The sequence below is a fragment of the Balaenoptera physalus genome (genome assembly GCF_965194825.1).
Source record: "Balaenoptera physalus genome assembly, chromosome: 1".
Lineage (NCBI taxonomy): Eukaryota > Metazoa > Chordata > Mammalia > Artiodactyla > Balaenopteridae > Balaenoptera > Balaenoptera physalus.
Genome location: NC_138882.1, coordinates 142,726,321 through 142,750,327, shown reverse-complemented (window position 1 = coordinate 142,750,327; position 24,007 = coordinate 142,726,321). Strand labels below are relative to the sequence as shown.

The window sequence follows — 24,007 nt, the reverse complement described above, 5'->3', positions numbered from 1 at the left end:
TCAAATATAAATTATTTATAAATGATATTAAAATACCCTAATTTAGGTCAAGCTATGTATCCTTTACTTCCAGTACTCCCTGCAAGCTACTCTACAACGGAAGAGGAGCTCCATTCTTATATTCTTACCTATGTGTTTGTTTTTTTTCAAATCCACCACATTAAAAAAAAAATACAATACTACTACAATACTTTGGAGAAGGTTTAGAGGTAAAATAATTCAGTCTTGTATATCTGCCTCTCGAATTCTACCAAGCAATACTATGGTTAATTAGGGCAGCGGATTACATAAATGGCTTAATGATGTCAAGGTCATAGCTATGATTACTATGTGACAGGCTTACAATGTTATCTAGTCATAGATTAAACTTTTAAGTCTGGCCAGTCATCTCTACACATGCATGAATAGGTATGTGGACATGTCATCACACTTCTATCACACAACTGGTAAAACAACTCAAAGTTTATTCCTTATACAAAGGGGTTAAGTTGCACCATCCTTAAATAAAAAGAACATAATAACAGATATCTGTGTTTCTTTTTGCAACATTTCAAGCAGGTCCTTTTATTTTAAGGGTATGCAAAAGTGTAATAATTATGACTCTCCTGTATATGCCTAATTTCATCAATTTCTAAGACTACCTTACTATGTTTTTATAAAAATGCTGTTCCAGTGCCAGAATTATGAAGTTTATGATTTTATCATATCAACATTGTATGATCAAAAAATTATCTTAAGATTCATTTGAACAGTCTTCATTTTTAAAAAAATAAGCAAATACAATGTGTCTGTGTTTATACATTATTTCAAACCAGCCACTCACATAAACATAAAGCATTATATTTTCATATCACTAATAATACACAAGAGAAAGGAATGCAGTACCTTTTTTTCCCTCTGAGAAGCTATTGTTTTTCAAAAAGTAACTTATTTTCATAACATGCAATGATATAAAGTGAAAAGTGTTCCTTTGACCATTTAACATGTATTTTTAATCATTCATCAACATGGACTGAGCATCAATTATGCCAAGCACTATGATAGGCAAGATACAGATATGAGTAAGACATGGTCCTTGCCCTCAAGGAGCTCACAGTCTAGTGGTCGAGATAAAGAAACAAACATATAACCATAAAATGAAACAGCCCATAAAAGAAGTGAGAAGACACTAAGGTAGCACCAAAAGAAGGAGTGGTCTAACTGCCAATATGGCTGGACGCAGCTGGGGCTCTGTAGAGGAGGCTATATGTATGCTAAGACAAGGACGAGTTTGTTAGGCAAAAAATAAAAACAAATTATTTTACATATACTACATTTTTCATAAGTTCAAATTCATATGGCCATTCACATATAGGATAACAAAGCATCTGTTTTCACAATCCAGCATCTTTTCATCGACTATGATTAGTACATTCATTCCCTCGGCAGAAATGAAGAGCTAGTAAAAAGCATGAAATGCTCATTCCAAACCTCCAAAATAAATTCTACATTTATTGAACAAATATTTATTCAGCATGTATTACATGCAAGGATCTGGAACAGCTGCCACAGAAGAATACAAAGATGAATAATTTGTGCTTGCTGCTATCAAGAGCTATAAATGTTGATGAAACTGAGGCTACAGTGGAAAGGAAAATATGTAGTTTTCTTAGTAAGTATTGTAGAAAATCAAAAGAACTTGATTCAAATGACTGCCACAGAAGGCTAAAATAAAACTCTGTAAACAGTGCACCTGTTCTTAGCTCATTTTCATTCCACTAGGGTTCTTTCAGAGGTTGAACATCTACAGTGATAGATACGCTCCTACTCCGTAAATTAAAAATCTACTTTCATGGAACCTGCATTTATTAGTGTCCCACAAATCCTAAATGACAATGTGGGCAGTCAAGAACCTCCCCAATCTAGCCTCAATCTGCTATTCCTGACTTATCTTGCATTGCTCTGGCTCACTGGCAACTCACCACTCTACCTCTGTTGAAGGACATTCTCCAACTTGAATTGCTCTCCTTTCCCCACAGTCTAGACAGATCCACTGCTATGAACATTTTAACCACCTTTGAGGCATTCTCTCCTTCCTCTGATGAACACCTATACCTTTGAAACCCTATACTACCAATCTTCTAATAATTAGCACATACCTTGGTTATCAATATTGGCTGCAAAATGTAATCCCTTGGGGAGATTTAAAAATACTGATATCTGCCTGGTATCCCACCCCAGAGATTATAATGTAATTGTAATGAAATTGTCTGGGCATTGGTATTTTTAAAAGCTCCCCAAGTGAGTGTAAAATGTAGCCAAAGTTAAGAACTACTGCCAGAGTTTCTCAACAAAGATGGGAAGAATCATACAAATTAGAATCACCTGGGGAGCATTTTCAAACTATACCACAACCCCATAATACTACCCACCACTTTCCACCTCCCTTACCTGGCCTTTCATTCTAAAGGTGGGGAATCAGGATCACAGATGGAAGAGTAGAGAAGAGGTGTCTGCTCTGTTAGAGTACCCTAGGTGATTCTGATCTGGCCCTCTTCTGAAGTTCATTATTTTAAAATTTTACATATTCTTCTTATATCCTCTAGATTATGTCTTATTCATCTTTGTATCTCTGGGAATGCCTAGCATATATCAAGTCCTCAATAAATAAGACTTCAAATAAACTCATTACTACCTGTACAGGAAGTAATGAGGTCAGAAATTTTGTTTGCAAGATCACATTAATTTCCAGTTTAGAGCTGCCAACCAAGTGATTACCTTCCCACCCCACCCCCCAAAAAAGGTCTATTTGAACCATATATAAAGAATAGGAAATGTAAAGAACATTTCTTACCGGCATGGCATTGCTAGGATCCTCCCCATACATAAACTGGACTTTAACTGTTATATTTCTGGCAGAACCTTGACGGTTGGCAAAATTGAGACTCTGAGGGTATATGTAGAGAAGGTTTCTGTGAAGGCAATAGTATACATGATAGTGAATACATATCTAAAAACACTATGTATCACTACTACACACCACAAAAGGAATAGATGAACAAATACTGGGTTATTAGCATTTGCTAGACACTATGCTATTTTCACATACAATGCTTGATTTGATCCTTTAGAGTAGTCGTTCAAACAGATAGCAATCAAATATAACCCCCTTTTGCAGATGAATCGAGGCCCAGAAAAGTTAAGAGATTTTCACATACAATCAAATAAGTGGCAAAGCTGAAATGAGAATACAGTTCAGTCAGACTTCAAAATGCATGTTCTTTCCTCTAGAAGGGGCTTCTGGGAAATAAACAAGTATGAACAGAAACATTATTAAGAAGTTAAAAGACAGTTCTAATATTACCTTAGTTTCTCCAAGCAGATATAAATAGGATGACATTTAGAAATCAGGCTTTTTGTACAAATGTGATCAAGGTTTTAAGAGGTATAATATTCTACATTATTATTCAAAAACACATATGATAATATGGTAGGTATAATGGTATTAGGTAGTTACTATGAGAAAATCACATATTACTCTACAATTATTTGACTTCATGCCCAGTTGCATCTTACACAGCTTTAACAGTCCCTGCTGCCAACACAGAGATGAGAAATAATTCAAGGAAAGGCACCAAAAGAGAGGGCTTAAAAAAAAAAAAAAAGAAAAAGAAAAAGATTGAGAGTTACTTTACCTGAAGACTAATGCTTGCTGAGAGCTGATGAACAAGACTTCAAGCATAATAAAACCCTCCTCATCAACTGCTAGGACAATGAAAATAGGTCTACATTTTCTAGAAGGTGGTAGGGCAATATAGAAATTTTAAATGACCATACTCTTTGACACAACAAACCCACCTCTAGTCTAAGGAGAGAACTGCATATATGTACAAATGGGTGTGTTCAAAGAAATTCATGACATATTTTATATTAGGAAATAATTATAAAGAAACATGTTCATCAGTATTGGACTAATTAATTAAATTAAGATATATTAAAAGAAGAATACATTTCAGAGTCCTAAAAATGACAATATGCAGCAGTATTTATTAATGCAGAAAGCGATACCCAGCATGTTGGATGAAAAAAAGGTTGCAGGGCAGGATGTATAGTGGCATTAACCTACTTACGGAAAATTGTGAAGAAATAATGGCTGAAAACTTCTCTAATCTGAGGAAGGAAACAGACATCCAGATCCAGGAAATTCAGAGAGTTCCAAATAAGATGAACTCAAAGAGACCCACACCAAGACACATTATTATTAAAATGTCAAAAGTTAAAAACAAGAAGATAAAAAGAGGTAAAATATATCACACATCTAATGGCACAGAAATACCTATAAACAAGATCATTTCAAAACAATGCTGTGTTGTGAGAGAAGTATGCAGAAGCTATGGGAGGAACAGACAGGTACTCAGTTGATCATGGAGAAGTCTTTTCATCTACTCCCTCTGCAATACATTTGTTGAAGAATTATTGATATTTTTGTGTAGATTTTTCCAGAGGCTGGATTTTACTGACTGCACACTGCAGTGACATTTAACATGTTCCTCTGTGTTTTCTATGAATTGAGAGTTGAATCTAGAGCCTTGGTCAAATTTTGGTGGCAAGATCACTTCATAAATGGTACTGTGTCCTTCTATCAGAAGGAAAATGTTTGGTTGTTGTTTCATTTTTTGTGCAATTAGCAGACAATGATGACCAATGCCTAAATCCATTAACTCATTAAGGATTGCCAAAAGGTGATATTCTATCACTGCTTCTTTATTTAACAGCTGGAATATCTCTATGAAGAGCACTTTTCCCTTATCTACTATTTGCTTTGCCAGTGAGCCATTATATGAGAGGCAAGAATAAATGCTTGATTCTTTTCCATTAGCTGCCAGTTTTCAAAATAATCAGTTGGTACATTACATTCCTCTAAAAGGGATAGTGTCTTTTTTTTAAAGGATCACTTATAAACTCATGGACCAAACATATTAACGGGTTTCAATATTTTGCAGTTATTATCTTTATTGGTGTTCAAATTGTACTATCTTTGACAAGTGAAAAGGTCGATTCAAACTGGCTCATGATTCCTTTTGATTCAGTCATAATAGTCTTTGACGGCTTCTTACTATCTGTTACGACAAGACCTCCAGGCTCTTCTTGTACACTTTTTTCCCAAACCTGGAATCAGCCATTTCTCCAAGGAGTTGGGGTTTTTGAATGGGTAATGTTTTTCCAGGCCACTCATTGTGGGTTATTCATTGTTTCTAGGCCTTTTAAAGTTGAAAGAGTTAGGGGAAAATGCTTTTAACATGAAATATATCCTGAGTTCATAGTGATAATCCAAATTCAAATTCAAGAATACAAGGTTTTTATTTATTCTTTTCTATCTTGTACCTATATATCATTTTTCCTGTGCTGAGAACCATTCTCAAGGACATCAACTACGAGAGAACTAGAATATCACTTAATTACTCTCATTGTGTATTATTCCAACAAAGGAGTCTTAAGGAACTTCAAGATTATGTGGTCATCCAGAAGAAGATGAGCCTACAAAGACTGATAAGGCACCCACAAAGAAACAGAAGGAAAACCATGAAAGTACAGTGGCAAGGAAGCCCAAGGAAGAAATTACAAGCAGAATTATAAGAGTTAAGTGTCAAATGCTATTCACAGACCAAATGAGGTAAGAAATGAAAAATGTCAACTGAATTTAGCAACTTCAAAGTCACTGGAAATCTCAGGCTGAAAACAGACAAAAGTAGGTTTAAAGAGTAAGTAGGAGGTAAGAAAATGAAATAAGTGAAATTCTGAAGAGTGTAGCTGAGAATGGGAGAAAGATAATGCAATAGCTGGAGATAGAACATAGGGATTCTGGAAGCTTTTTAAGATTGGAAAGGTTTAAGTTTGATTAAATCCTAATGAAAGGAATTTAGTTGAGACAGAGTTTGCATACACTAGAACAAGAATGTAAGATTCCTGAAATGGTGGGAGAGAACAGGATCCAAAGCGCATGATAACAGATCGGCCTTTATTATGTTTATAATGCCTCATTGTGACATTTATTGAGTATGCAGTATACTAGATACTGAGAATATAGAGATAAAAGACAAAGTTCTTGACTTGATAGAACTCACAGTCTGGAGGGAGAATAAGACAGGCAAATACTTATAATGTAGTATGATAAATGCTATGAACATAGAATGTCACTGGGGCCCACAAGAGGACTTGAAACTAAAGAATCTGCCCATAAATTTCAGTGAGAAATTTGCAAGTAGGATACACATGCAAAACACATAGAAAATCAAAACACATCATGCCTTCCCCCACCCCTCAATTTCTGCATTTGGATTACTACTGTTTTAGCTTTGTGGATATGGACATAACTGGCCCCTTCCCATCTTTTGAGTCTTAGAAAGCTTCACTTTACCTCCCCACATAACACCACTTTGTTATTCCATTCACAACTCTTAAATAATCTGCTTAAGATAATCCCAAATTATCTTGTTTGTTTGTACATTATTTCTTGTTTATGTATCTCCTTAAATAAAGCCCAAATTCCATGAGGGCAAGGACCTTACCTATCTAGTTAACTGCTATATTTCCAATGCCTAGAATAGTTCCTCATATGAATAAATGATTGAATGAACAGTACAGAACTCACATAATATTTAGTTACTTAACTCTTCTGGAGTTCGAATTTTCATATGAAATGCAAATTAACTGAACATTAAGCTATGCTTGATTTCTAATATAAGCAATACAACTTTAAATTCAACTTGTTTATGAAGGTGAAAGGCACGCGTTTAGCCCAGACTCTTTTTCATTTGACTGCTAACTCCACTAATAAATTTCCACATAAACCCAGTAAGTCTTTACCATGCATTTATAATACTCCTTCAGAGGAATTTTAAATCAGCAGAGAGAAGGTAGATCAATGAAAAGTGTTGAGTTGCTGAGATAGCTGACTGGCCTTTTTTAAGGCTGAATTCATATTTCACCACCTCCTCAAAATAAATTCCAGATTAAATCAAAGTTTTAAATAATAAAAATAAAACCATAAAAGTACTAGAAAACCTTTAAAGAGACCATATTTTATAGGTGAGGAAGGCATTTCTGAGCATGAGCCACAAAAAAATCATAAAAGACAAATTTTAAAGCCTCTACAGAGCAGGGGATACCATAAACACAAGTGGAAGACAAAGGACAAATTGGAAGAACACTGTTTGCTACACACATGACAAAGAGTTAGTATCCATCACATGCAAATAATTCCTAAAATTATTCAGAAAGAGACAAACAAAAAAAGGGTGGGGAGTTTGATGGGGGGAGGGAGACTTAGATAATACTCAGGTAATTCACAAAGAGAGCAAGACAGACAGCAAAATAAACTAGATATATGTGCCTACTAGGTTTATCAATATTTTGTCTTTCTCATTTAAAGCATTGGTAAAACTTCATGGGAAAAGAGGAACTCTCATATACTCTTGGTAGGGATATAAATTGGCACAATCCTTTTAAAGGATAATCTGACAAGAGAAATCTACTTTGAAAGTTAACGTCTATGAACTTATCATATGAAAATATTTATACACAAATATAAACACATTTTCTATGCATATTGTTTGTAACCAGAAAATTGCAAGCAACTGAAATGATCATTGACAAGCAGATGATTAAATTAAGGTGCATTCATATAATAAAAGATTGTGCAGCCATTTAAAAGGATATGGTAAATCTATAGGCACTCATATGAAAATAAATTTTAAAATGTTATGGTCTTGAATCAATTTATATATATAACACGAGCTATACATAACACATTCCCATTTGTGTTAAAAAAAAATTACATTTAGGTAGTCATCCAAGGGAACTGGTATGATAGACCCCAAAATGTTAATAGGGAAGAGTCAGCATTTTTATTTTGTATAGGTTTTTCAAATATCTGAGTTTCCACAATAAATACTTTCAACATAACAAATTAACATTTATTAATAGTGAACATGAGAAAAAAGCTAAGATAAATAAAATGACTCCTTCAAAGGTCACTCATCTTCTGGACCTCTGCTGTCCAATAATATGGTCTAGTGAGACTATAGAGTACTTGATCTGTACCTGTTCTAACTGAGATATCCTGAAAGTATAAAGTACATACTAGATTTGGATTAAACAAAACATACTATTAAAATTAATTTCACTTGTTTCTTTTCAGTTTTTTACACATATAGCTCACACTATATTTCCATTGGACAGTGCTGTTCTGGACAAAGAGAGGAAAAGGGAGCTAATGTATTGATATTACTCTGGCATTATTCTTTAGTTACTATAAATATTTCTATTTATAAATATGCTTTTCTCAGTTACTTTTAGAATCTTTCTACCGAATATATTAATTCAAAAACAAGTGACCACAGTTTAAAAGGAAGAAATTACTAGTGATACTATATTCAACAGACCCAAAATGCCTTGTGTTTTATTTGGAACTCAAATCTCCATAAGATTGCACAACCTGGGGGAGGATAAAGGACTTTGCTTTGCTTAGAATTTAAACAAATCTCCCAAATGTCCTAAAATTCTATGCAGCTAAGAAATTTTGTATATTAGTTCTTTGAAACTAGGAATTCTTAAATTAGGTCTTAATTTTGCTTAGTTTCTTATTTTCTTTGGCATAAAAATTTTAAGTTTTTATAACATTACTGGTTACATCTCATCAGGGTTCTATTTAAACAGGCACAAGTTCAAGCAAAGATTAGATTCTGCCTTTAACAATGTGTACTCAGACAGGAGGCATTAAAAGGTAGATGTAAAAATCATTTACAAAATTACTACTTTCATTACATTTCCCATGTTGACACTCTTCCACAGCTTGTAATTAGGCAAATTATTTATTTTAATTATATTCAATAACATGTCAAACTATGATAAGAAAAAAAATTATCCAGATATTTCTACCCAGAGACAATATACTATAAACCAAGAATATGCAACCGCTGCCTCTAATCTATCCTTTAGGGTTACATGTGAGGAAATATATAAATTGTGCAAAAAGTGTCAATACTCCAGCAGAGTAACCAAATAGAAGGAAATTCCTTCACACAGCCTTTCTTTGGTATTAGTGTCCAGTTACTTTCATGCACTGGAAGGGACTACTTTTCAAATTCCTTTCTCTGAAAAGAACCTCCTATATCAAAAAGGCGTATCTATTATATGCAAATTTTGTGTTTGAAAAACTCCAGTGTTAAGACTTTATCATTATCTTACTCATTCAATAAAAATGTATGGTTTCTCCAGCAGGTTAGGCATTATACTAAAGTGCTGTATAGGATATAAATTTAAAACAGATATAGATCTTACCAATGAACAGCTTATAGTACAATAGAGACAAGAAGCTGGCCCATCTCCATTCCCCCTCAACTAGAAAATGGATGAAATATCAGGGTCAATAGTTTTAAGCCAGAAAAGTAGACAGTTTAGTTAGGAGAAGTTTCGAAATATGCCCTTCAGGACCAATGATCACAACACTAACATATCTCTTTTAAAAAGAGGGAGAAAATTCAAATTTCTTCACTAGTTCAACATACACTTCTATAATTCCATAACATGTACCAGTGGTAAAGGTAAGATGAAAATGAAGAATAAGGAAAAATATTTTGTTTTCTTCTTCATTAGTGGAAGTATTTGTATATTTTTATTTACTTGCATTCTATATTTCTCTTACAAACAGAAATATTTATGTGGTTCTGTATTGGACACTTAGAAAAAGTATACAGGCTAAACAAAAGACTTAATTCCTTGTACTTATCAAGGTCCAAGAGACCAAAACTCAGAAAACCCAGACTCTAGCAAAACTTCCCAATTTATGTCACCTTAACATAAGACTAGATAATATTTACCAATAAAATATTACAGCAATATTACATAAGTGCATTGCCTTTTTAATTACAAAAGAATACTAATACATAATACTATGTAGTGTTTACTAAACACTAGGTAGTGCTCTAAGTGCTTTAAAATATTTTTAATCTTTATATAACTCTATAAAGTAGACATTATCTTCACTTGATAGACAAGAAAACAGAGGTCAGAAAAGCTAAGTAATTTGACCAAGGTACAGAAAAGCTAAGTAGTTTCACAGAGCTGAAGAACAGCACAGCCAGGATTCCAATTCAGCCAGTCTCTCTCCAGAATCAAACTCTTAACCACTGTAGTTTACTACATCTACTGCAACTGTTCTATCCAAAAGCCCTTAATCCTAAATCATCAAAAGAAAGGGTCTCTGTTTTACTCCAGGAAGAAGCATTTCTAAGAATGGAAATTTGGAAATGATAAATTTTGTAAAGTTTTGCTTGATAATTTACCATTTAAACTGAAATTCATTATGTTAAAACTTTTCCCTTTGCAAAAGAGCTGTTGCATTTATGAAAAATTTCATTTAGATAGGGCTAATCACACACACATACACACACACAAATTAAAAGGTCATTTCATGGATATAATAACTAACATTTTGAGTACTTCCTATTTGCCAGACACTGTTCTAAGTACTTTACACATATTACTTCTTTTGCTTCTCCTTAAGTATGTACTAAAAAATACCTAACTTACAGAAGAGGAGACTGAGGTGTGGGAAGGTTAAGTAACTTATCTAACGCAGGATAGCTAGATCTGGCTTCTGGACCAGATCATAGTCTTATTCCAAAGACCACACTCTTAACAATTTTACTATATTAATTTGTCAAGATAAGGCATTTTAAAAGTATTTATTATTTTCTCAAAAAAGTTCTTAATATGAACACTCAAGAAAAATAATCACTTATAATTTAACTGAAACATTTAGTATTTTTCCTTTTAACACTAAGTTAGAAGCACAGTGGAACATTATTTTTAATCATACTATTAATTTTTTGGTTTTGTTAAATTTAGATCATGAATATTGTTACCAAGCACACAAACTTTAGAAAAACTTATAATGGGCAAATAGTTTCTGACATTTTAAGTATTGGGTTGGCCAAAAAGTGCCTTTGGTTTATAAAAAAAAATAAAAGACACATTCTTCATTTTCACCAAGAACTTTATTGAACAATGTATTCACTCTTTTGTTCCACTACCTTCTGCCATTTTTAGGTAACTTCATAATTCCATTTTCCCAAAACTTTTTATCTTTTTGAGTGAAGAACTGTTCCAGGTGCCCTTTACAGTCTTTCAGGGGATTGAAATTTTTTCCATTAAGAGAATTTTGTGAAGACCGAAATAAATGGAAATCCGAAGGTGCAATGTCTGGTGAATACGGTGGATGAATCAGAACCTCCCAGCCAAGCTTAACATACAGTCTTGCATTATCCTGATGGAATATTATGCGTTTTCTGTTGACTAATTCTGGATGCTTTTTGTTGAGTGCTGCTTTCAGTTGGTCTAACTGGGAGCAGTACTTGCTGGAGTTAATCGTTTGGTTTTCTGGAGGAGCTCATAATAGAGGACTCCCTTCCAATCCCACCATATACACAACATCACCTTCTTTGGATGAAGACCAGCCTTTGCTGTGGTTGGTGATGGTTTATTTTGCTTGCCTCACGATCTCTTCCGTTCCACATTATTGTACAGTATCCACTTTTCATTGCCCATCACAATTTGTTTTAAAAACGGAACATTTTCATTACGTTTCAGTAGAGAAGCACATGCAGAAGTACAGTCAAGAAGGTTTTTTTTTCACTTAACTTATGTGGAACTCAAACATCAAAGCGATGAACATAACCAAGCTGATGCAAATGATTTTCAGCGCTTGATTTGGATGTTTTGTCTATGTTGGCCATCTCCCGTGTGGTATAAGGTTGATTGTTCTCAGTTAATGTCTCGGTTTGATCGCTACCAACTTCAACTGGTCTACCCGACTGTGCAGCATCGTCCAGTGAGAAATCTCCAGCACAAAACTTCACAAACTACTTTTGACATGTTCGTTCAGTCACAGCACCTTCTCCATACACTGCACAAACCTTTTTATGCATTTCAGCTGCATTTTTACCTTTCTTGAAATAATAAAGCGTAATATGCCAAAAATGTTGCTTTTTCTTCCATCTTCAATATTAAAATGGCTATACAAAAATTCACCAATTTTGATAAGTCTTTTTTTAAATGCACACTGATATGACAGCTATCACATACAATCTAACAAAATTGTTTTGAATGAAGTTAAAGACAACTAAGTGCTACTAGAGCCATCTTATGGAAAAAACCGAACAAACCTTTCTTTTGGTCAACCCAATATTTAATTCTGGTTGACCTTAGAAAATCACAAAACCTATTGGTCTTACAGTGGGCACACGGAAAAGAGGCTAGAACATAGAGACATAGACTATAACAGAGAAAAAGGATGAAACATCTTTTAATGTATGGGATTTTGTGATAATATACAAATATGATTTAGATAGATTATCTGAAGCAAAAAGATATACTAACAAATAATTACAATGACAAATAATAGGGAATATATAATCATATGTTAGCTTATATAGAGTACCATGGGAATGCAGCATTACCACCACCTGCAGATGTGGAGGAAGGTTTCACAGAGAAGGCATTTTTTTTTTAATCGATCACTGTTTCCAAAAAAAACTAAAATACAATTTGGGAAATGTATACTTAATTCATTAATTTTTCCTCAACTTTAATGATGAATTTATCAGTCAAAAGAATTTGGTATTTACTTGTAAATCTCTTTAAAAATCATGACAAATTAAAATGAGCTTTCAAAAACAGGTAGATCTCATAACACTGAAAGTGCAGTTTATAATACAGCAAAATTAAATACAATAATCATTTTAAATGACCTATTAAATTCTTTGTTCATTTCTTTGACTTCATTTAGCATTGATCTATCTCAATGTGGAAGGTTACATTCATACAAGTTTAAACAGCTTAATGATTAACTATATTCACCTGCCAACCTTACTGTTTATGAGGCAAATAGTGTTATATAGAGAGTTCAGAAGTCTAGGTATGCTTACAGGAAAAAAACAAATTCCAAATCGTTTTAAAGTGAATAATTAGGATAAAAATGTACACTATTAAGCTCTTTCTTTTTATTGCTCCTCTAGTTATTTCTTCCAGAATTGACCAAGACTATTCATCATTTGATTCTGTATCTCCAGAGCCAAAATCAAGATTTGCTATGTTAGATGATGTAAAAATTTTAGCCAATGGCCTACTTCAGTTAGGACATGGTCTTAAAGACTTTGTTCATAAGACTAAGGGCCAAATTAATGACATATTTCAAAAACTCAACATATTTGATCAGTCTTTTTATGACTTATCACTGCAAACCAATGAAATCAAAGAAGAAGAAAAGGAACTTAGAAGAACTACATCCAGACTGCAAGTCAAAAATGAAGAAGTAAAGAACATGTCACTTGAACTCAACTCAAAACTTGAAAGTCTCCTTGAAGAAAAAATTCTACTTCAACAAAAAGTGAGATACCTGGAGGACCAATTAACCAATTTAATTAAAAATCAACCTGAAATTAAGGAACACCCAGAAATAACTTCACTCAAAGTAAGTATAAGACAAAGAGGGTTCATGATTATGTTTTCAATGTGGATCTTTTTTAAAAAATATTTTAAAACATGCTACTTGAAATACTTTGTTGAACTGTTGAAACACTATATTTTTCTCATGAAAAAAAGACTCCAGGAAATAAATTTTCCCATTATAAATTCAAGTTGGTTTTTGTTTCCCTAACATTATTTATGAAAATAACTAAACTCTGCATTTCAGATGAAAATTACAAGACAGTTAAGCAATGAAATTTAGAACACTAAATTATTATACTATTGCAAATTACTGGAGGCAAGTCAAAAGCTAAAGGAATATAACTTGTGTAACTATTCTCCCATCTTTAAAATATATAAAAGTAATACAGTTAATGGAAAAGATATTAAAATACTGTTTTTTTTTTTCATTTAATTGAAATAGTTTAAAGTTCAGGAAATCAGATTTTAGAGATGGTACATTTTAAATAAAACACAAAAACTAAAGTATGTACTATGTGAAAGAAGAATACAAGGGGAAAAGGTTTGCCAGTACCAGTTTTCTAATCCAGTATTAGTTTAAAAAATTAGATTGTGATAGTGTTACAGGAAATAAAAAAGTCTAATTTAACAAAAAAGAAAGAAACTGCTAACCAATCTATAATCTATGTCCAGACTTTTGTAGAACAGCAAGATAATAGCATCAAAGATCTTCTTCAGACCGTGGAAGAACAATACAGACAATTAAATCAACAGCATAGTCAAATAAAAGAAATAGAAAATCAGGTAAGTCAATATTTTAATAGTATGTCCAATCTTTTACGTAAAATTTAGGTTTATGAAAACACTTGACCCTAAAATTATTTTAAATAATTATAGTTGGATAGTGAATAAAAGGATCACATCAGCATGATCATTAGGTTTGCAGGCTCTGAAGCTAATAAACTACCTGGGGTTGAATTTTGGCTCTAAAACTTTTGTGTGACCTTGAATAAATTACTTAACCCCTTCTCAGTTTCCTCATGCACTCTATGTAGATAATAAAAGAACCTGTCTTACAGGACTGTTGTGAGAAAAAAAGAATTCATGCAAAGTATATCCTCAATATAGCAGCCAAAGAGATTCAATTAAAATTTAAATTAGACTATCTCTCTCTTTGTTCAACACCGCACAATGGCTTCCGGTCTCACTCGTAGTGGCCCATAAGACCCAGATGACTCTTAATCATCTCACTGACTTCATCTCCTGTACTCTAGTCACACTGGCCTTTTTACTGTTACACAAACACATCAAACAGGCTGCTATCTCAGGGTCTTTGCCCTTGTTGCTCTCTGTCTGGAATGCTCTTCACCCTGGTATCTGCATGGGCCCACTCTTACTCACTTTAGGTCTTTCTCAAATACAAAATTCTCAAAGAAGCCTTCCCAGATAACTTAATCAGAAATTATAATCCCCTACACCCATGCTTGAAACCTGCTACCTCCTTCATTACTCTCTTTTCTTCCTTAACATTTATCCCTATTTAACGTAATATATATTTGAGTTATTTATCTTGCCTGTCCCTGCACTAGAATGTAAGCTCTGTAAGTACAGAAAGTTTCTTCTATTTTTTTAAATTGCTATAGCTCCAAAATATAGGACTCTGTCTGACACATAGTAGGCACTTAATAAATACATGTTAATAAAGGTAATGTCACATTTAGCACAAAGAAGTCAATAAAAACTTACTATGATTAATATTATTATTAGAAGCTGTATGTCTAATAATTAAAGTTTAATACCCAAAAATATAATTAATCTGCAATGTAAATAACTGGCTAGGTGAGCAAGGGAGATACGTGTTTGGAATAAAGCTATGCCAAAATCTAAGATTTCCAATATATAGTACCATAGTTCAAAAATATTAATTAGTAATAATACTACTAAACAGCTGTTCAAGAGAGTTTCAAAAATAATACAGACCTGAAGAAACTGGTATAAAAAAAAAAATAGATGCCAAGAACTATAAAACAAATATTACCAATTTCCACCAAACAAACACATTATGTTTCAGTAATTTTATGAATCATAATTTTATTAGGTTATTTTTGCTAATTGTCTGAAAAGGGGTTTTTGCCAGCTAGTTTTGATTTCCATAGTTTCCTTCTTACTATATGTTACTTTTCTAATTCTTTTCCTATATCTTTTATTATGAGTAAATTAACCTGCTCACAAAAGCAAAATGTCACTATTATAAAATAATATACATCCTGTCTAATAATAAAATGTATGAAGAATTCAACAATGAATTCTAAGTTGGAAGAAGCCTTAAATCATCTGACCCAACTTATTCAAATTTAAATTAAGAAACCAAAACTGTAAAGTTAAGTTACTATAAGATCACAGTTACTTAGTAGAAAAGACTAACATCCAGTAAGTGAACTTTACAACGGATCTTTATGCATTATATCCTAGGAAATGCCATTTATGCTGACATCAAAAAACTAACACTAATAACACATTACATACTCTGCTCTTCTCAACCCATCAATAAGAAAAGCTATCGGTCAATAAATTGCAAACCCAGCACAACAGACAATGAAATATTGAATATATTGAAAGTACACAAATAAAACTGCCAATTTGTTACCTCTACAGATATGATTACATGTCAAAAACTATCAAAAAAGTAGCCTTGTTCAAATTATGTGCTAGGTCTTAAGACCTACAACTGAGAATTATGAAATTTAAAATCTGCCTGTGTCACTGAACAGAACGTATATTACATTCATATAAATAAATAGAACATATTAAAATATTCTAAGTAAAGTCTCTGCCTTTGATCTTACTGGTTTTTGATCAATTTCTGTTTTTTGCCTTGTCTTTCTCTATTTTTTTGAACTCTTTATGTGCCTGATTAAATATTTTGAGAACAGGAAGTCTGTATAATATGTATAGCATTGCTTATCCCTCTTAACATCGAAAACAATAACATATTATGAACGCAGATTTCCCCTAATTGTATATTCAGTACCATTTTTAAAAGTAGATTTATATTCTTTTATCAGTTAAGAAGAACTGGTATTCAAGAATCCACAGAAAATTCTCTTTCTTCTAAACCAAGAGCACCAAGAACTACTCCCTCTCTTCATTTGAATGAAACAAAAAATGTAGAACATGATGGTAAGATAATTTGGTGGGTTTCCTTCTTGAAACTAATATCGTCAAATTTTTCTTCTTTGACATTTCCATCAAAAATCTCTATTCTCAGGGCCTGTTCTAGACTAACTAAAAGAGAAAAAAGAGATAAATCCAACAAATATAATGTGTCAACCTAAATTAGATCCTGGTGATTTTTTTAAACCCTATAAAACATTCTTAAGACAATCGGGAAATATAAATATAGACTTGATATTAGATAATATAAAATTATTATTAATTTTCTTAGATGTAATGATGGTATTATAGTTACGTAAGAGAATAATCTCATGTTTAAGAGATGCATGCCAAAATATCGAAGGGGTTAAGGGGCATGATGTTTGCAAATTCCTTTCAAACAGCACAGCAAAATACGTATTTGTATGTATTTGTGTTTATAAAGCAAATATGGCAAAATGTTAACAACTGTTGAATACAGATGAAAAGATTATGGCATTCTCTTCAATGTTTCTACTTTCCATAAGAAAAACAAAAAAGATGGGGGAACAAAGTCTCCATTCCTACCCAAGCTTTAAAAAAATGATATGGTTTGAAAACACATTTATTTTTAATGTAATTCATAGAGGAAAAAAGTTCTCTGTTAGTTTCCTCTATGTATGTTCACTCTTTCCTCATGTATCTGGTGACTACCTGCTATGCACCAAGCACTATACTAACATCTCATATATAGTATTTTATTTATGTTTTTCCTAGATCTAAGGGAAAAAAGTGTTTAAAATTCTAATTTTGTCACTTTTCTTAAACATAAATCAGTTTGGTAATAACTATTTTGATATTCTTTGCATAACACTCCATCTAATAAAAATGCTTTAGTATAAAGTACCTTTTCAATAACACATTACTGAAAAAGACTGAAGGCTACAGTCACCACAATTCCATAAAATGTCAAGTAAAATCTCAAGCTCTAAAGATATCATTCTTTATTACTGTATCTTACGTAATAACATTTCGTTGATTCTAGACATTCCTGCTGATTGTACCATCATTTATAATAGAGGTGAACATACAAGTGGCATCTATTCCATTAGACCCAGCAACTCTCAAGTTTTCAATGTCTACTGTGATGTTAAATCAGGTAAAACGAGCCTAAGAGAAAATAGACAGTAGCTAGCTCAGGTTACTCACTACCTATTAGTAAGGCTAATCCTGTTATTTTTGTTCTGAATACATATAAAATGAAATATATATAACACAAGTAGTTATACAGATCTAGTACTTATATTTGTCTTGTTTATGTATTTACTCAGGCATTTACTCAATATTCTCCATCTTTTTCTATAAAATAATCTGAAATGACCTTTGTCAATAAGTTTATTAAGACAAATTCATTAGTTGCCCTTCACTTAACTTCTTGGGCTCATAATAAATAATAAAATGTTATTACCATAACAACATTAATAATACCTTGTACAGCCACCAATTAAAACCAAACAAAAAACCGTATTTTGTTACAACTATCAGCATCAGTCTACTGAAAATAAACAATCTGTTCATTATATTCAGGTAGTACATGGACATTAATTCAACATCGAATAGATGGATCACAAAACTTCAATGAAACTTGGGAAAACTACAAACATGGTTTTGGGAGGCTTGATGGTAAGCTGACTTCATTCACTGGTTAACTTAAAAATATTTATTAAGAGCCTATTACAGACTGGGCATTAGAAATACAACAATGAATGAGGAACACTCCTAGCCTTCATATAAATTATTAACAAATAACTACACATTTGTAAGTACTGAACTTATTACAAGTGTCTTTATTTGAATTATACTTTTCACAATTACATGTCTATTCTATGTATACTTATCACAATTTAACTGGATGGCTTCTAATTATCATAATTATAATTATCAAAGATAAATTTGATTAAGTGCTAAGTGCTTCAAATAAGTGCTAAATGCTATGAATGGGCTACAAAGAAAACCATCCTTACCACTGGTCATTCTACTTTCTTATTAACATTTTAGATATTAACTATTTGGAAGTTGGAAGGCACAAGGAAGCTGTCAGATGTACAGTACAAAATATTTAGATTTCAATTATTTAAATATGATAAATGTATACTATACAATGTGTGGTTTAAAATAAATTTAGTTTAATTCAATGAAAATTATTATATTTTGATCACAAAATAAATAAGGTAAAAAACAAAATAAGCAAAATAAAAATGACAGAGGTTTAAAATCCAAAAAGCACATTATAAAAATCCATGAGTGATGTACATGTACTCATTAATAAAGTGGATAACATCCATTATTATATCGAATTTTTAAACATTCAGTACTACTTGATCATTTAAATAATTCTGTATTCAAGCTACCAGTTAAATCCCTAACTAAAAGGTAGAATCAGTGATATGTTTTGTAGCTCCAAATCTTCTTCTGAGAGTGAGAGTCTAGAGTACTCATTTATTTCTACAAGAAAGTAAGCCATTTGTATTTTGCAATTCTTAAAATGAAATCTACAAATTCAACAGCAGTAAGGAAATTTTGACTTTTTTTCCTTAAATGCTTTAATAAAAGGGATAATTAAAGAGAGAGTAATTGTGATAGAGAGATCTATTTGTATTTACAATGTTATGTTTTTAATTCCAAATAAAATTGTTTAATTATAGAGAAAAGTTATTAAAAATTATGCTTTTTAATTTAAAATGTTTTTAAAAATTTATTTCCTTCTTTTTCTACAAAGAAAACATATATAACAAGCAAATATCAAAGGCCAAGATTATATTTGAGGAAAATTACATTATTATCCAAGTCTCTGGAAATACTTAACAAATCTCTTGATAGTATATTCATATTAATAAATAGCTGACAGTAAAGCCAGTACATGTAAGGACCCAGAAGTTAGATAATATTTTACCAATGACTAGCCCTAAAAGTACTTATAATAGTCTAACATGTTTCACCTGTGAAATATGCCTGATAATATCCATTTTAGAAAGGATAATCAGACTTTAGGTAGGCCTATTACTATTTTAACACTTGTTGTATTTTAACATCTATTACTATTTTAACATAACTATCTTCAATAAAATTGTTTTAAAAAGAAATATTTTACGAGACTCTAAAATAACCAAGGGATTCAAGACTAAAACATCTAATCTACTTACACCAAAAAAGAAAAAGAACACTCTCAAAAAAAATAGTCGCTGCCTAATCTGCAGTTAACAATCCACAGATTTTTACAACTTTTCTTTTCAGGAGAATTTTGGTTGGGTCTAGAGAAGATATACTCCCTAGTACAGCAATCTAACTATATCTTACGAATTGAGCTAGAAGATTGGAAAGACAACAAGCATTATATTGAATATTCTTTTCACTTGGGAGATCATGAAACCAACTATACACTACATCTAGTTGAGATTGCTGGCAATGTCCCCAACGCACTCCCGGAACACAAAGATTTGATGTTTTCTACTTGGGATCACAAAGCAAAAGGACACTTCAACTGTCCAGAAAGTAATTCAGGTATCCTCTTCCTAATATAAATACTTTATTTTCAAAGCTTCAAAATATCTTCCCAAAGTAATAGCTAATATCTTTCAATGTCAACTCTTTAAAATCTGAATCCAATATAAACATTTTCTCTATAGGTAAACGTCTCAAGGTAAGTGTTAACTTGATTATAGTTTGAGTACGTATTTTACCTCTAACTTTTCTCAGATATTTTATTTTTGGTCAGGTATATGAGACTTGTATAAATTCTTTTAAATTGGAATATATGTATACAACACTGTCATATTTATAAGAAATGAAGATATACTCACTGGGGAAATATAATAACAGTAACTACGTATGAGTTTGTATCTATTAAACTGCGTGTCTATCCTTTTTAGGAGGTTGGTGGTGCCATGATGTATGTGGGGAAAACAACCTAAATGGTAAATATAACAAGCCAAAAGCAAAAACTAAGCCAGAGAGGAGAAGAGGAATATGCTGGAAGTCTCAAAATGGAAGGTTATACTCTATCAAATCAACCAAAATGTTGATCCGTCCAACAGATTCAGAAAATTCTGAATGAACTGAGGCAAATTAAAAAGCCAATAAATTGAACATTAAACTCATCCGAAATTACTGTGGTTTAAAAATCTGGTATTAAATCCCTAATAGAAGGCTTTAGAAATAAATTCTTTATATTAAAGCCACTACCAACTTAATATTAAACATATCATCACATCACCTCAAAGAACACCATTTACCTTTGTCAATCAAAATTCTTATGATCATTTATTCATATATTTTGTGACGTGCGAATCAATTTTAGATGGTCACAATCTGAATTGTAACCAACGGGTGAATTTTTAAATAACCTTTCTAAATAAAAAACTTACAAAGAGATTTTTATTTTCAAAGTCATCATGTGAGCTGATTTTACAACTTCCTCAGTTTAAAAACTACTTTTCTTGCTAAAATTCTAAACTTGAATAACTATAAAGGACTAATAATTGTACATTTCTTAAATGCTGTAATATTAATTTCAAAACTAAAATTCAGTCAGTTCAGAGTACATGTGAAAATCGATAATATGAATCTTAAAACTGATACTTCATTTTGCTACAAAATAATTTGGAGTAAATGTTTGGTATGTTTTATTTATGAAGCCAAATGAGGCAGGATGAAATACTGTACTGAAACAGGTTCATGGTCTTAAATACAGTAGATCATAACTGCTAAGTCATATTGACTTTAAATATCAAGTATTGCTGTACCTTAACTTGTTTGTTAACTTATCTGTACTGTATACATATTTTAACACTTAATATTGTGAAAACAAATAATTTTAAAGGGATCTTGTCAGAATACAATAAGAATGAATGTATTGGTGGCATCAAGTTAAAGTTTTATCATTTATTCCCCTTGGACACAGGGTGAGTCTAATACTTATGTGTAGGTTTTCAAACAGAATTAAGAATCATAACAAGTAACTAAATGTTTAAATAGTCTGAGAGATGTTCAAGTATGTTTCCAAATTCAATAAAGACTCAGTCCCCTAAATTATAGAAATTTAAATTCTTGTAGCTTTTTTTTTTTTGGCTGTGCCACAGCATGCGGAATCTTAGTTCCCCGACCAGGCATCAAACCCGTGCCCTCTGCAGTGGAGGCGTGGAGTCTTAACCAATGGACCGCCAGGGAAGTCCAATTCTTGTAGTTTTTTATTGACATCCAATAGAAGTATGTTTATGTTATTTCTAATTTAAATAATTTAAATTCTAAATCCTCAAGGATTATTAGAGGATATTTTGACCATAGTATCACTTGTCAGTATTTATTTTTAAATACATTTTAAAGAAACTACCAAGGAGAAATAAAGTCTTGAATTAAATCCAATTTTTAAAGGTTAGTGCCCAAGCTATATAGTGACTCACATTAGTCAATAAATATTCAGCATTCTGTATGTTAAACTATCCAATATATGTCATATATATTTTTAATATATAACACATGCAAATATGGATGACCTATGTGGATCCTACATAAATATTTTGTTCCAAAAAATACAAAAGAATAAAGGCAAGAGTAAGTTTTCTTTTTTTCAGAACTACATTCAAGCTGTCCAAATTGACTTTTTAGAGCGAGAATGCCAAAATGGCTTAAAATAGGAAGTTCTCAAATGCAAAATAATGCATTATTTAATATACCAATTTTTGTCTCTGTTTTCCAATTTTTTATAATTCTCACACAATAGGTTTCATTTTGTTCCATTTAGGAACACTAAGTGAGTTTTTTTCTGTATATAAAGCTCAGATTGAGAGAGAATTCTGGTAGAGAAAGAAAAGGGATTTTTTTCTTTATGGTTCACAAAACTGTGTCCTTCTGTCCTCACTAGTCTGCCAAAAGTGTTCTAATTGTACCACTAACACAACTGTCAAATCTAGTGATCTCTTAGACCACATTCCCTTTGGTTTCTCTACTACTTACTAATAACAATATTATTTTCTCAAACTTGACCTTCAGTTTGCTTCCACAATACTACTATACTCTCCAAGGATTATCTCCAACTTGAACCCATCTTTAAAGCCCTAATCCATCCTAGTCTTTAGCATTGTGGACCAATGTACAATATTCAGTCATCTCTTCTACTCTGACCCTCAGAAATTCTATCTACTCTAACAGACTCATCTTTTTCCATGAATAAAGTTCCCAAATCTACATATTACTCCCAGATCTCTCTCCAGTTCCCTTCTTCCATTGCCTACCTGCCATTTCTCCTTTTGATATCCTATAGCCTCTTCAAACTCAATTTATCAAATAACAAATTCATCAATACCTTACAGCCTCTGCTGCTTCTCCCTTTTACCTTTTCACACTCTCCTCCTTATTTCTTTATATACATTAATGGCACTACCATGCTTCCAGTCATAAAAGCTTAGAACCCAGGAGGCATCTTTGGCTTTGCAATTAACTTTGTGTACCACCTCTCCTCTACCATGACTTGCATATCTCATTTAGCTGTGCCCTCACAAGAGTGTGTACCCCAATTAGAAGAGCATAAGCCTACAAAGCAAAATCCAAATCTCTTCCAGGTGTTCAAGGATTTCTATAATCTGACCCCAAAATACTTCTTTAACGATTTCCTGCCCAACACAAACCCTCAGATCTAATCAAAATTATTCACTTTGAAACATCCCCTGTATACTTTCCTAATGCCATTCCATTTTCCTAGAATGCCTCTCCACACCTTTCTGCTTGGCTAGATGCTATTTATACTTCAAGGTAGCACAGATAATCTCACTTATTCCACAAATATCCTAGTAAATGGAGGTCCTTCCTCTGAAACCTTGCAGCATTACTGTCTGGACCCCTTCAATTGGCACTTTACAAGTAAAGACAAGACAGAAAAATAAATCTGGCAAATCATAACACTAAAAATAGTGAAAAATAGTAATAAAAACCCCAAGAGCACCAAAGATAGTCAATCTACTTGATTTTAGTGAATTCCTACAGAATTTCTATACCAAGAGTTTACTCTGAACTAGTGTGAATTTTACTGGGAGCAAGTATATACATTTCTCATGTAGGAGTTACCTACTGTAGTATAATCTATTTAAATGCTGTCATCCTAGAATCAGCATGTTTTCACGCTTGTATCTTTTCTTCCTAACAACTCATGGAAATCAATTAACTCATTCATTAATCAAAAATGTATTCATTAATCAGTATTTGAGTATCTACTATTTACCTCCTTATAAAACCTATTCCAAATATGTATTGTTACACATTCCACATTCTGTTATAGAATAATCAAATGTCCTTTTGTTCTTCTCCCATAACTAACAACCACAAACATTGCACTTACGCATGTATTACAAAG

At 32.2% G+C, this 24,007-nt stretch overlaps 2 protein-coding genes across 9 annotated transcripts in view; one reads left to right on the top strand and one right to left on the bottom strand.

Moving 5' to 3' along the window:
* Positions 1 to 24,007, bottom strand: part of DOCK7 (dedicator of cytokinesis 7) — a 184,685-nt gene that overhangs the window by 97,276 nt on the left and 63,402 nt on the right. For all 8 annotated transcript variants that reach the window (XM_082453122.1, XM_082453123.1, XM_082453125.1 and 5 more), the window contains one exon: positions 2,834 to 2,951. In XM_082453122.1, the coding sequence (XP_082309248.1) occupies positions 2,834 to 2,951 (118 nt within the window). The remainder of the gene's footprint in view (positions 1 to 2,833; positions 2,952 to 24,007) is intronic.
* On the top strand, positions 2,966 to 20,759 carry ANGPTL3 (angiopoietin like 3). Its single transcript, XM_082453768.1, has 7 exons — positions 2,966 to 13,513; positions 14,164 to 14,274; positions 16,536 to 16,650; positions 17,648 to 17,761; positions 18,190 to 18,285; positions 19,897 to 20,163; positions 20,532 to 20,759. Exons 1-7 carry the CDS (start codon positions 13,019 to 13,021, stop codon positions 20,714 to 20,716), a joined length of 1,383 nt encoding a protein of 460 aa, XP_082309894.1. The 5' UTR covers positions 2,966 to 13,018; the 3' UTR covers positions 20,717 to 20,759.

Excerpts from the sequence above, each read along its gene's own strand:
- ANGPTL3 (XM_082453768.1), top strand. The coding sequence starts at position 13,019 with ATGTACACTATTAAGCTCTTTCTTTTTATTGCTCCTCTAGTTATTTCT. Across the intron at positions 13,514-14,163 it reads CAGAAATAACTTCACTCAAA|ACTTTTGTAGAACAGCAAGA; the intron begins GTAAGTATAAGA and ends ATCTATGTCCAG. Across the intron at positions 16,651-17,647 it reads AAAAAATGTAGAACATGATG|ACATTCCTGCTGATTGTACC; the intron begins GTAAGATAATTT and ends CGTTGATTCTAG.